Consider the following 12,540-nt stretch of genomic DNA (forward strand, 5'->3'; position numbering starts at 1 on the left):
TGGTTCAAATTTTGACGGTCCAAAATCGGAGATTTAAAATTTGGACCGTCAAAAAATGCGTTTTGGAGCTCCGAAAAAAGGTCAACTACAACAGATGGTCCAAATTCATGGTCCAAAAGAGCAACTCCAATAAATGGTCCAAATTCATGGTCCAAAACCGGCCAGCAGCCGTGCGGCTGCTGTTCAGCCGCTGTCTAGCCATTGTACAGCCGCACATATTGCATAAAACATGTTTTAAAACAATATAAAAAATTTCATGTCCACAATATCAAATTATTACATAGTTCTTCAGATCCAGGAGATGAAATGCAACACAAATACAACATAGTTTTGCACAATACAATGCACACAACCACCGTCAAACATACTATCCAATCCCAAGTTAAATCATCAAGTTTCGTCATTTTTTTACATTGGGGAATTCCGTCGAACACCTTGTGCGCGCGGTGGAAGAAAATGGCTGCAGGTTGGATTGACTGCTGCGGACGGCTGCGGTCAGCTCCGGACGGCGGCGCTGATAAGAAATGAGCTTGGAGGCCGGCTAAGACGAGCTCGGCGGGCGGCGAAGAATGGTTCGGCAGCCGGGCGGAGGGCTTGGTGCGGCGGTCGTGCGGCCAGCGCAACGGCCGTGGACAGGCTCACGGCCGACGCGGAGGAGGTCGGCGGCAGCCTAAGACCCGGCGGAGGCCTACCGCGGCAGCCGGACCGCCAGAGGCGCCGAATCCCGCGCCAGTTGCCTCCCGATTCGGCGGCGTCCGGGCGGCTACGAGCCGGCTACCGGCGAGGGAGGCGACGGGGCCGACGGCGGCGGAGGGCGGCGGCGGGGATGCGGGGTGGTGGCGGCGCTGACAGCGAGATTTTGGCGGTCGCGGCGGCGGATTCCAGTCGGCTGGTCTACAGACGGGTGTTGGCTGGAAAGGAAAGAAGTGGCGGTTGGGTGTTCGCGGGAGGCGGCTGGTTTTGGACCAGATGCACCTCGTGATGTAAATCTGCACCCCAAGGTGTTGTATTTTACATCACGAGAAGGCCGCGGTTCAATTTTTTTTTTGAATATGGACCGTGTGTTGAAGCAGCGTTTTTTGCCCTAGACGATTCAAAAGTTAGATACTTTTACATTTGGATCATATATTGGATATGTTCTTAGGAACTCCAAAATTCACAATGATAGTTCAGGAATTTTCAAAATTCAGAAAAATTAAAAACAATTCACGTCCTGCCAAAAGGCTGCCTCAGGGCATTTACAACGCTGGATGCTAGAGGCAGACGCTAGGATTGATTTCCTCCCCGTTTAGCGGTTGTGTTGTTAAATCCTGGTGTCAAACGTAGCATCGATGCCAAAGGATGCGCCGAGCGCTTGGCTAGTTTTGTTCCTGCAGGAAGCGTGCAGTTGCTTGATTAGCGCCTATAAATTAGCATCCGCCGTTGGAAGATAAGGCGCTTAAGTGTATTTTAATTTTTATAATATTTATTTATTCCTTCATAAGCGTCTATTGAGGCGTCTAGCATTGTAGATGCCCTCATGCAGCAGGCGCTATTTTGCGGCTTTGTTTGATCGGGCGCAGCGCACCGCGACCAGGCTATGAATGTGTGTTTCTTTAGGAAAAACTGAAGAAAAAAACTCGGCTTTGGTCCCTGTGGCCATTTGACAACCAGTGATTCACTTGAATGTTAGTTCTGCATGGATTCAAGTACGAACTGTCGAGTCGACGCTTCGACTTGCGCTTCAAACAAGTGCGGCTGATTGACTTGGTATCAGCTAGTGCAAGACCCGATAGAGCCTCCTGATCAATGAAAGGTCTCGGACTATTAAAATCATTCAGCTATGCATCAAAGGCGATAGCTCACGATAGCCACGTCGTTTGCTTTTGTTTCGCTGGTAGGCTTTCCTCCTCATACATGCTTCTTCCTTTTTTGTCTCTTTGTCTCTTTCGTTTTTCCTCCTCTCAACTAGGTTGCGGCAGCCGCCGCCGCCACCGCCGCCGCCCCATCGCCCCTCTGGCGCTGCCGACCAGAGAAAGGCCTGCTTCTCCCCAGGGTCTTCACTTTTGTGGCTAATCTGATAGGAAGGGCGGCGCTGCTCCTCTCCGACAGCAAGGCGGGTGTCCCGCGCGCTCGCCAGCAAGGGAGAGGCTGCCACCTCTCCTCACCTTCTCCCAGGTTCCCAGCTCGAGCGCCACCGTGAGCTCACTGGAGACCAGCGCGGCCGTGCCGCCCGCCAACTCGGAGCCGCCGCCGCCGCCGTGGGAGCCCGTCGGCGGGGTGCGTGTCGATCTGCCGCCCAACCCGGAGGACGCGCTCGAGGTGTTCGTCGACGGCCATACCGTGCGGATCCCCAATGGCTTCTCCGTTCTCCAGGTCTGCGAGGTAATGGCATCGACATCCCGCGCTTCTGCTACCACTACCACCTCTCCATCCAAGCATGCGAGCCTCCCCCTCCGAGGTCCTGGCTGCCGGCCTCCTAGCACGGTGGACCTCCCCCATCTTCATTCTCTGATTTAGAGGCTGCAGCTTCCGACACTCCGATCTTCTGCAGCGGCTGGCGGTCGTGTCAACTCACTGCTTATATCTCGTCCATCTCCAAGCCTCCAATATGGTAAGTCCTCAATTCCTCTTCCTCAGTTCCTCATGTTGTCAATCTATCGTGGTTAGATTGAGTTTCAAAAAGGAAAAGCCTTGTGTTGATTGAGATTCAAAATGAAATGGAAAAAGCTTGGTTCAATTTTGGTTGACGTGGTTCCTTACATGTATTCATGGGCAGATATAACTTAAATGCATGTTTTTTTACAATAACAGGCTAGCAAGATATATTTATCAGGATCAGTGCCTAATATGCACTATGGATGTTTAAATTTGATTGCCGCTGGGTGCTATAGCATGTAGACTGAAGTCTGAAATGTTGTTCTTATGTATTTTGGGTGACGAATTTGATGCTTATGTTAAATTTTTGGGGGTTTCTTGGGGGAAGAAAATAGTGGAAGTTAATTTATTGGCATCAGTTAGCAGTTAGCACTGCTGGTTTAGGATCTTCGTCGTGAACGTCTTTAGCTAATGGCTTTGCTATTTGATCATGGGGAGAGTGCCAGAGAGCATAATATTAGGCTTCTTCTTGGGATAATAATAGTAACATGAGTTTGATCTTATTTGCATGGCAAATGATGAGTGCAAGGAAGGAAAGGTGCACATGATCAACGTTGAAGATGTCTTCGAGGCGCTCTATGAGATTGAGTTCCCAGAGTTTGTTGAGCCCCTGAGAACTGCATTGTAAGGTCAGTGTTGTTGTCTACTTGTCTTCATTCTGTTAGTCTGTTACTCTTGCTCAGTTGTGTCCATCAAAGATACATTCTTTGGGTTTAGATGCTGCATGGATAAGTAACTCTATGTGACAATGCAAATGAAGGTGAAGTGGCAAAGTCCGTAGATTATTAGTGAGAATCTGGGAGCATAAATAGATAGAAGTTGCTAACAACAATGGAATTTTATTGTCTCTTTATATCCTTATGAACGAGGGGTTGTGTGAATTTTGAAATTCCTTTGGCTGTAGAGAATAGCTATTGTATTTACACACAATTGTTATAAAATGGGAGAATAAATAAATAGTGAACAACAATGCAATTCTATTGGCTCTATATCCTTATGAATGTGGTATTACATTAATTTCGGATTCCTTCGCATGTGGCGAGTAGCTTTTGTATTAGGACACAATTGTGATAAAAGAACATTCAGATTTATTCTATTGCACTCAACTCTTTCTGCAATTTCAAAAGCAAAAAATGAAGCCTGGAGCATAATGGAGGAAACTAGATAAAAAACAGTACCGCAGGAGCAAAACGGCGCAACGGATGATGCCAACGTGGATGAAGATTAACTTCTTTGACCCTGTGGTAGGCTGAATCTGAATCACATTAATGGGTGACCTTTCTCGTGATCCTTTTTCTGAAACCATTAGACAATGACTTAGGCTGACATTTTGGTAGTTGTGTAAGCTGAAACATGATGCTAAGCTGAACAATTACTTTTTTTTTCTTTGCGTGAGATCACATTTTGGTAGTTGCAAAGCCTAAACCATGATGCTTTTTGTTGCTTCTGTAGTCTCTACGGAAGTTGTAAGACAATGTACTTAAGCTAAGTTTCTTCTGTTTCAATAAAACACAGGTTGGTAGTTGCATAACTTGAACCATGATGCTTTCTTGGCACTGCTGTAGTCTCTAATGGAATTGCGAGATAATTTAGTTAAGATAATCTCATTGGTCTGCACTCTCAAAAAATCAGAAGAGCCATTTAGAAAAAGGCAGGGTACTATTATACATTGGTCATGTAATGTACAGATTAAGACGACAACTAACAAAAAGTATAATTGTGACACTTCAGACTTGCAGAGTTTTTTGTTGTTGAAATTTCGTCCACATGAGGCCGTCCTCCTCTCTGGTTTTGCTGATTCCGACGGCATCGGCTAGACCTACAGGTTCTCTCCCTCTCACCCTGATCTGCACTTCCTGTGAGTTCCCTTTTATTTCGTCTCTCATCATCTCCACATGATTCTCGCATATCGTTGTATTAGCTTGAGTTTGTGGTACCTGCAATTTATACCGAAACTTAATCTTGAGGCCAGCATTCCATGCCCTTTTCACTTGAGCTGATTTACCGCTTAATATTTGATGCGTCATGCATTCTTTTGATTGAAATTTATATTTTTTATGACGCCATTGGCAATTCAGTACCAATAATAGGAATTTACTTTGCAGGATATCTGTGGCATTTGTTCTTATTAGGGTGTCAATGCTGGCGATGAAAAGATTATTAATGCTCTTATTTGGGTGTCAATGCTGGAAGCTGCTCATGAGAAATGTAACTTGAAGGTCCTCTGCAGTGCTATATTTTTAGAACTTTGGTTTTAGTTAAGAACAATAGGAAGTGATTCCATGCTTGTACTTGACTTCATGTGCTTCCTTGGACTTGATATCTCCTGTTTTTATTGTGAGAGTAATTAGTCGCATTATATATAACAAGGAATTCTACGAACCATGTAAAAGGCATAATGACAAATTGAGTACATATCTATCTGAATTGTTTTGGACACTAATGTTGTTTCTAAGGTTACATCTTCACCATCAGTCTTATCAAAGACAGGTTTCCTGTCAACTAGATACTTTTAACTTCTATAGATTATATCATGGTCACAGAGAATAACTTCAATAATTATATCTTGTATTCATGGGTATTTTTGTCCTCCTTTCATCTTCTTGGCTGAAAATCATTTATAGTTGTGTAAAATGCTTGATTTTACCCCCTTTCTTGCGAAAAATGGTTTGCTTGCAGAATCTGCCCATTATTAAGAAAATGTCTTATGTTGATAGGTAAGTTCAAAGTTAGTTAGAGATATATCATTGCTACCTTTCCCTCCTTGTACACCTCCTTTGATTTTGCATCCTGTTACAGTTGTTGTTTAAATTTTGTAGCATGTTGACTTATACTGTTATACAATACAAGACATACTTACCGAAGATTTGATACACATGAGCTAATTGTGTGACCTCTTCCCTAACATTTTGACACACACAAGCTAATTCTGTAGCAGGAGCTAATTCTGTAGGATGACCTCTTCCCTAACATTTTGATACAAATGTTCACTTTCAGGTATAATATATCTATTCAATGTCGAGCCTCTGTCCCCCTCTTCCAAAAGTTTGCTTGATCGCGCCCGCGCCATGGCCGCCGAGCTCCTTTTTGCTCCACCCGCCAACCAGATCGGCCGATGAGGCGGATTGCCTCGAGGAGGTGGACCATGGAGGCAAGGAGGTCATCCATGGTGTGTGCATCCCCGACATTCGCTCATATTTTCCTCCTCCGCTTCACGGACGCCGGGGACTCGGGCATGGCCGCCGCCACACCCCCGCTCCCGCTGACCTTGAACTGGCGGTTCTGTTTCAGTTTTGCGTTGTCTGATTTTGGTTCCGACGATTCTTGACTAACCTGAATTCACTTCTTCCAAGGGGTGACAGTCAGCTGCGTGACATGAATTTTGACACTGTATGAGAGTCATCCTTTGCAACAACTGATAGCTATATTCTTGATACTAATCTATTACTGTATAAACAACATGAATGGATCAAATCAAAATCTTCTTTCAAGAGTAAATGGTGCTTCTCTTGCATCTTGTGAAAACAACAATTACAGTATTGATAAAGAAACCAACTCATCTGAGATTAAATCAGCAAATAAGGTAGCATGTCCTCTAATTAGGTTTTTGTTCTCCAAGTTTCTTTCAGTCAATTCTTTACCTTGTGCTTTCAGGTTTCAAACAATATTTATGGTTGTTCGGATGAAAAGAATTGGCGAGCATGATTTTCCTTGTCCTCTCAATAAATATGATACAACAACCGAATAATTGTGCTCGTGAAACAAGAAAATGACCAAAAGCTAGCATCACAGTTTATGAACCTGACATGGGTGTCTATTTAACTTCTGATATGAGTTCTTTTGTTCGGCTATATTCTTCTGCAACAGTCACTACAGGAACAAATCATCTTGTTCTTCTTTTGGAAAGTTATATGGTCAACTGGTGCATATTTATTGATCTTTCAATTTGTTACCAGATACTTACGCCACTTCCGGCAAATCGTTTTCCAAAACTGAATCAAGTGAGATCAATACTAAGTACAAGAAGAAAATAATTCCATTGGTTTCTACATCATTACTACTTTTACTGGGTGTGAAAGCAGCAAGTGTTCCTTTCATGCCATTTTTTTTGCTTCCCATATTGTGGACTACTTTATTTCAGCACAAACATTAGTTATTAACATCAACTTTTCCCATGTATTTTAAAACTAATTGATTTCCCTTCATCAAAAGCGGACAATTGAGGGCTCTTCTATTATCAAGCTGCTCATGTTTTGTGCCAAGAGTTGCAAGTTAACTTATTAATAATTGGATACGGGCATATCTTAGATTTTGAGATTGGACAAAATACTGAATCAAATGGTAACTAGAGGAAAACAATTGCTCCAGATACATCATTTTTTTCTTCACCTCATCTGGTCTTCTCTGAGATGGCGTTGTCAAGATTACTCTTGCGTTGTTTTTCTAGATCTTGCTATTTCTCTGCTTCTGTGCATGAACCAAAACATGTCCAGTATTTTGCATGCCTTTGCTTGCTACACTAATATGCAGGTTTTGTGAAATGATGAGCAAGACCTCTTCTTTTCAAAGTATATGCTAGAGAGTACTCATTGAATTTATAAAGATGAAGTGTTTGTAAAATTGCTTAATATCTTATGTCTTGCTTGTGTAGTTGGGGATGGTTCGGAGGGCACCAGGAGAGAGATCGTATCATATTTCCTGTCAGCTGTGCTCTGGATCTTCTCCTATTCATATAAGTAACAACACATTCCTATGAAGGAATTCATATAGCTTACATTTCATTGCATCTCCTCTGTCATTTTTAATTGGTTATATGCATGTGTTGTTGCAGAAAATTGTTTCTAAGACAGGCCGGTTACTAATTGAAGCAGAGTTCTTGCTTGATAATTGATGGTGATGGTGTTATATTTTTAACCACTTCCGCTTATCTACACTGTCACGTTAATAACTACAGCAGCTTGGTTAGTGCGCACAGCAACGCCTCAAGAGGCGCCACCAGGTGGCACCCCAGCCACTAGTGATGTATAAGCTCCACCTGCGGGGAAGTCTCACGGTAGCTTAGTATCGGTCAAGGATTTGCGTGAAGCTTGATTCGTAGAAAACTTATTATTCAAGGCTTAGTCTACTGTTTAAGTTGCTTACTAGTTTAGCATAGAGTTCTAGGTGAAACTTCAACTTAGCAGTCTCTATTGCAGTACCGGTATATAAAACAATGTTTCGGAAGTAAAGGCAAATTTTATGTGCCTCTAGGATCTGGTGGGGGGATTGCTGAAATTTAGTCTATTTTTAAGCCAACCCAATAGCATTTTCAGAAATTTCTAATAAATCCTAGAGGTCCACTTAGCCCATTCGTGCAAGGCAAGGGTCAGACTAAAGTTTAGTCCCACATTGCTAGTTTGGTAGGAGTTGGACCTCCTTATAAGGGAGGTTGTTTCCCCACATGTATGAGTATGAGAATAAGAGGGACACTTCACGCGCGCTCCTCCTCCGCCGCCCGCTACGCCTCGCCGCGGGAATGAGCCGAGCCGATGTCTATATTTTTGCTGCGCACGATACGAAAGGTCAAACGAAAGCTGAAAAGATTTTTGCTACAGTAGAATTTGAATGCGAACGATGCATCCCTTGGGTGCTCCTCTCCATAGGAACACTTACATGGATCGGTGGCGACTAAGTGCAATGCCAAGAGCTGGTGCACCCACATGTTCAGATGCAGCACCGCACACCGAAAGGGGATCGCAAAGAAAAAGAACACGTACACGCTGTGCCTACGTGAAGAGAGCCAACAGTCACATCCTTCCACGTACAAAGCTCGATCGTGCATGCATGTAGCAACTCACACTGGAAATAACAAAAAGAAAAGAGAAAAAGGATTCTACACAGTGCATGAAGTACTGCAGGAAGGAAGAGCGACGATGTATGACGCTGATGCGTTTTTGCCATTTCGGACGGTTGCGTCTCGTGCACGTGGGTCGTTCATTTTTCACCCCCACGTACGCGCTTACGGCCAACAATCAACATTTCACCACCAGCAGCAAAAAAGGGACTAGCAATGTCTTCATAGCTTTATTCGATGTATCATCTGATCTAATGTGACGTGCATGTTGAAGACATGAGTTGTGCTTACAATGAGTTACACATAGCTTTATTCTTTTTTTTTTGCGGGGAAAAGAGATTAAATTAAACTGGGGTGTGAGTACAATCAGCACAAATCGCCTCAGTGATTTCTGGAGGGTAGTTTCTAAGCCAAACAGCTGTTCTGCCTTGTACTCTACCTAGTCTAGCCAGCTCGCGACTTGCCTTGTTAGCATCACGGCTGATTTGAACTATCTGGATATCTCTTTCCCTGATGAGCTCCCGAATCACACTAATCCTTGATGCATAGATGGACGCATTCGGACTTCTCACATCCAATAGCTTGATGGCCTCCGCACAGTCTGATTCTAGAGTGAAGGCGTTCGGAGTCCAGTGCAGCGCGAGGGCGAGGCCCTCCTTCATCGCTGCAAGCTCCGAGTCGAGTGCATCGATGCCAACACGTATCTGCCGACTTGCCGCGAAGATCACGGCTCCCGTGTAGTCGCGGAGAATCATACCTGCGCCTGCTGTTCCATCATTTGCATATGCCCCATCAACATTCAGCTTCATTCTCCCTTCCTCAGGCGGCTGCCACTTCTTCCTGATTTTCTTTTGGCCATCTCCCATATGCTTGTCTTGGTTACTCACTGATATGTATGACACTGTTTCCTTTCCTTTCACTACGTCTGCTGTTGGATGTTGCTTTATATACATCAGCGTGTCCATATAACTACACAGAAATCTGCGGGAGCTCTCAGCTAGCGGAGCCGGCTTATTATGCGTAAGTTCATTGTGGGCATGCCAAATCCTCCACAAAAGCATTAGCAGCGGCGAACGTTGGGTCTCAGTTTGTCTCGCAAGGATCTGCAGTAGCCATTCATGTCCATCCGGCCGCACCATGTCATCCCTCGGCAGGTCCCAAACTTCACGCATCACCTCCCAGAGCAGCCGCGCGTGGGTGCAACGAACTAGCGCATGGAAAGTATCTTCATCTTCCGTCCCACAGATGCGACATGTTGCATCATGTGTCATATGTCGTGTTTTCATGTTCACTTCTGTTGCCAGAATATTTGAGGCTACCTTCCATGCAAAGATGCGTACCTTTGGGGGTACTAGACACTGCCATATCAAGCGCCATCCAGGCCGCTCACCATCTGGTCGGCTGCTAGTAGCTCCAACCCCTTGCTGGTTCATTTGTAGCTGGAGCGCGAGGCGATAGGCGCTGCGGACAGAGAAAATTCCTAGTTTATCTGGTTGCCAGGCCAGAAAGTCTTGTTCATTCCTCAGTGATGGTCTGATCTTTATTATCTCCGCAACATCCATTGAAAGGAAATATTGGTTTAGTAGTTGCATATTCCAATTGCCATTGGGTTCTAGAAAGTCAGCTACCCATCTCAATCTGCATCGTCGCTGCTGTGTTACAGGTCTCAGACTCCATGCTCTTGATATCCAAGGGTCTCGCCACACTCGGATACTTGCTCCGTTGCCTACACGCCAAATGATTCCCTGTTTCAGCAGTTGCAGCCAATACTCAATGGCATGCCAGGTCGATGATGCGTTGCCTGTAAAGACAGTATCAATCAAATTGCCATTAGGGTAATATTTTTCTTTTAGTACACGTGCACAAAGGGAATCAGGGTACTGGAGGAGGCGCCAAGCTTGTCGCGCCAGGAGAGCTTGGTTGAACAAACGCATATCTTTAAAGCCCATGCCCCCTTGGTCTTTCGGTCGTGTTAGTCTATCCCACGCCATCCAATGAGTTTTCCTTTTTCCATCCTTTGCACCCCACCAATAATTTCGGATCAATTTCTCTACATCATCACATAGACCAAATGGTAGCTTAAAAACTCCCATGACATATACCGGCAAGGCTTGAGCCACTGATTTTATCTTTACCTCCCTTCCAGCTGAAGATAGGTCATTATCACCCCCTTGCATTAACCTCTTTGTTGTCGTTGATTGTAGATTTTGAAACTTATCCTTAGTCATTCTGCCCTCAGGAGTTGGCAGCCCCAGGTACTTGGGCTCAAACACCTCATTTGTTACCTGCAAGGTATGCTTTACTTCCTCTCTAGTTTCTTGGTCACAAGAATCTCCAAAAAATATTGAGCATTTTCCTGGGTTAATAAGTTGTCCTGTACTAGTAGCAAATGTATCTAGTACATCTCGGATCCGGATGGCCTGCTCAGCATTAGCTTTGAAAAACAAAAGACTATCATCCGCAAAGAGCAAGTGTGAAATGCCTGGCGCTCTTCTGCATATTTTAACTGCTTCAATATTTTCATTCTGCACCTCACGTTGTAGTAGAGCCGAGAGGCCGTCGGCGACAAAGAGGAAAAGAAAGGGGGACAGAGGGCAACCTTGCCGGAGTCCACGGGAGGGTGAGAATGAATCCAGAAGAGCTCCATTAAATTTTACTGAATACCTCACTGTGGTCACACATGACATAATCCATCCGACCCACCGGTGAGCAAAGCCCATTCTTTGCATCGTTCTCCTTAAAAACTCCCAGTCCACCCTGTCATAAGCCTTAGATAGGTCTAGCTTATATGCACAGAAATTCTTATCCTCATTCGTATTATGCTCGATGAAGTGCAGACACTCAAAGGCAATCAAAGCATTATCAGTAATTAAGCGTCTAGGCACAAATGCACTTTGGTTCTCAGATATCAGTTCACCCAGGATTGGTCTAAGTCTATTTACCAGACACTTTGCCACTACCTTGTAGAGCACAGTGCAAAGACTTATAGGTCTAAAGTCCTTGAGGCATTCTGGTTGCTCAACTTTGGGTATAAGCACAATGGCCGTGTCGTTAATGCCCTCCGGCATCCTCCCTGTCACAAAGAATAATTTAACTGCATTAGTTACCTCAGATTGTAAAGTAGCCCAATTTCGTTGAAAAAAGCGAGCTGGGAATCCATCAACCCCCGGTGTCTTTAGAGGTCCGATTTGAAATAAGGCATCACCAATTTCCTCCTCTATGAAGTCCTTGCATAACATGTCATTCATGTCAGCCGTCACCAATTCTTGAAAGAGGGGTACCAAATTATCAACATTTACATTGGGTTCGCGGGTGAATAGCTCCTTAAAGAAGGATGTCGCCATTTGCTCCATGTCCGAGGGTGTATCCTTCCAAATTCCTTCAGCATCTTTTAGCCTGTTTATCCTATTTTGTCGTGCATGCCACACAGCTCTTTGGTGGAAAAAATTTGTGTTGCGGTCCCCTTCTTTGAGCCAGCTTATACGGGATCTTTGCAACCATAACATCTCTTCCCGATAGAGCAACTCGTTCATGTAATCTGTGACACGTCGCACCTCTCGTTGATCTGCACCTTCTTTGTGTAATCATTCCAACTCAGCTCTTGTTCTTTCTAGTTCTTTGAGAACGTTGCCAAACCTCCTTTTACTCCATCCTTGGAGGACATTCATGACCTTGTCCAGGCCCATGTGTATTGCTCCCAGGTCGTTCTTCCGGCCAGCCTCTGCCCATGCATTAGCTACCAGCTCCGGTAACTCCCCTGCTCGCTCCCATAGTATTTCGTAATGTCGGCTAGGTGCGCGGCACCTCTGAATATGCTCATGTTTTTCTTGTGCCAACCATACAAGCAGAGGACAGTGGTCTGAACATGGCGACACCAAGTGCACAACCCGTGCTTCTGTACAAATATTTCTCCATCTGTCGTCCGCTACTGCCCTATCGAGACGTACTTTAACATTGCGCTGCCCTCTCTGCTTATTGTCAAAGGTGAATGGCAAGCCAGAGAAGCCAATATCCCTCAGCTCACAAACAGCAAGTGCCTCTCTGAAAGCAACCATCTGATTCTCTGGGCG

At 44.7% G+C, this 12,540-nt stretch overlaps 1 protein-coding gene across 1 annotated transcript; it reads right to left on the reverse strand.

Annotated features, from left to right (window-relative positions):
- Positions 1-8,814: 8,814 nt before the first annotated feature.
- On the reverse strand, positions 8,815-10,032 carry LOC147993091 (uncharacterized). The gene has a single exon (XM_087539217.1). The coding sequence runs from the start codon at positions 10,030-10,032 to the stop codon at positions 8,815-8,817; it is 1,218 nt and encodes a 405-aa protein (XP_087395343.1).
- Between the last annotated feature and the right edge of the window lie 2,508 nt (positions 10,033-12,540).

This window comes from Triticum urartu, chromosome 1A (assembly GCF_056163025.1).
Source record: "Triticum urartu cultivar PI428250 chromosome 1A, HENAU_Tu73, whole genome shotgun sequence".
NCBI classification, from domain to species: Eukaryota; Viridiplantae; Streptophyta; class Magnoliopsida; order Poales; family Poaceae; genus Triticum; species Triticum urartu.

Bases quoted from the DNA above. Each gene is read 5' to 3' on its own strand.
- LOC147993091 (XM_087539217.1), bottom strand. From the start codon at position 10,032: ATGGATGTTGCGGAGATAATAAAGATCAGACCATCACTGAGGAATGAA.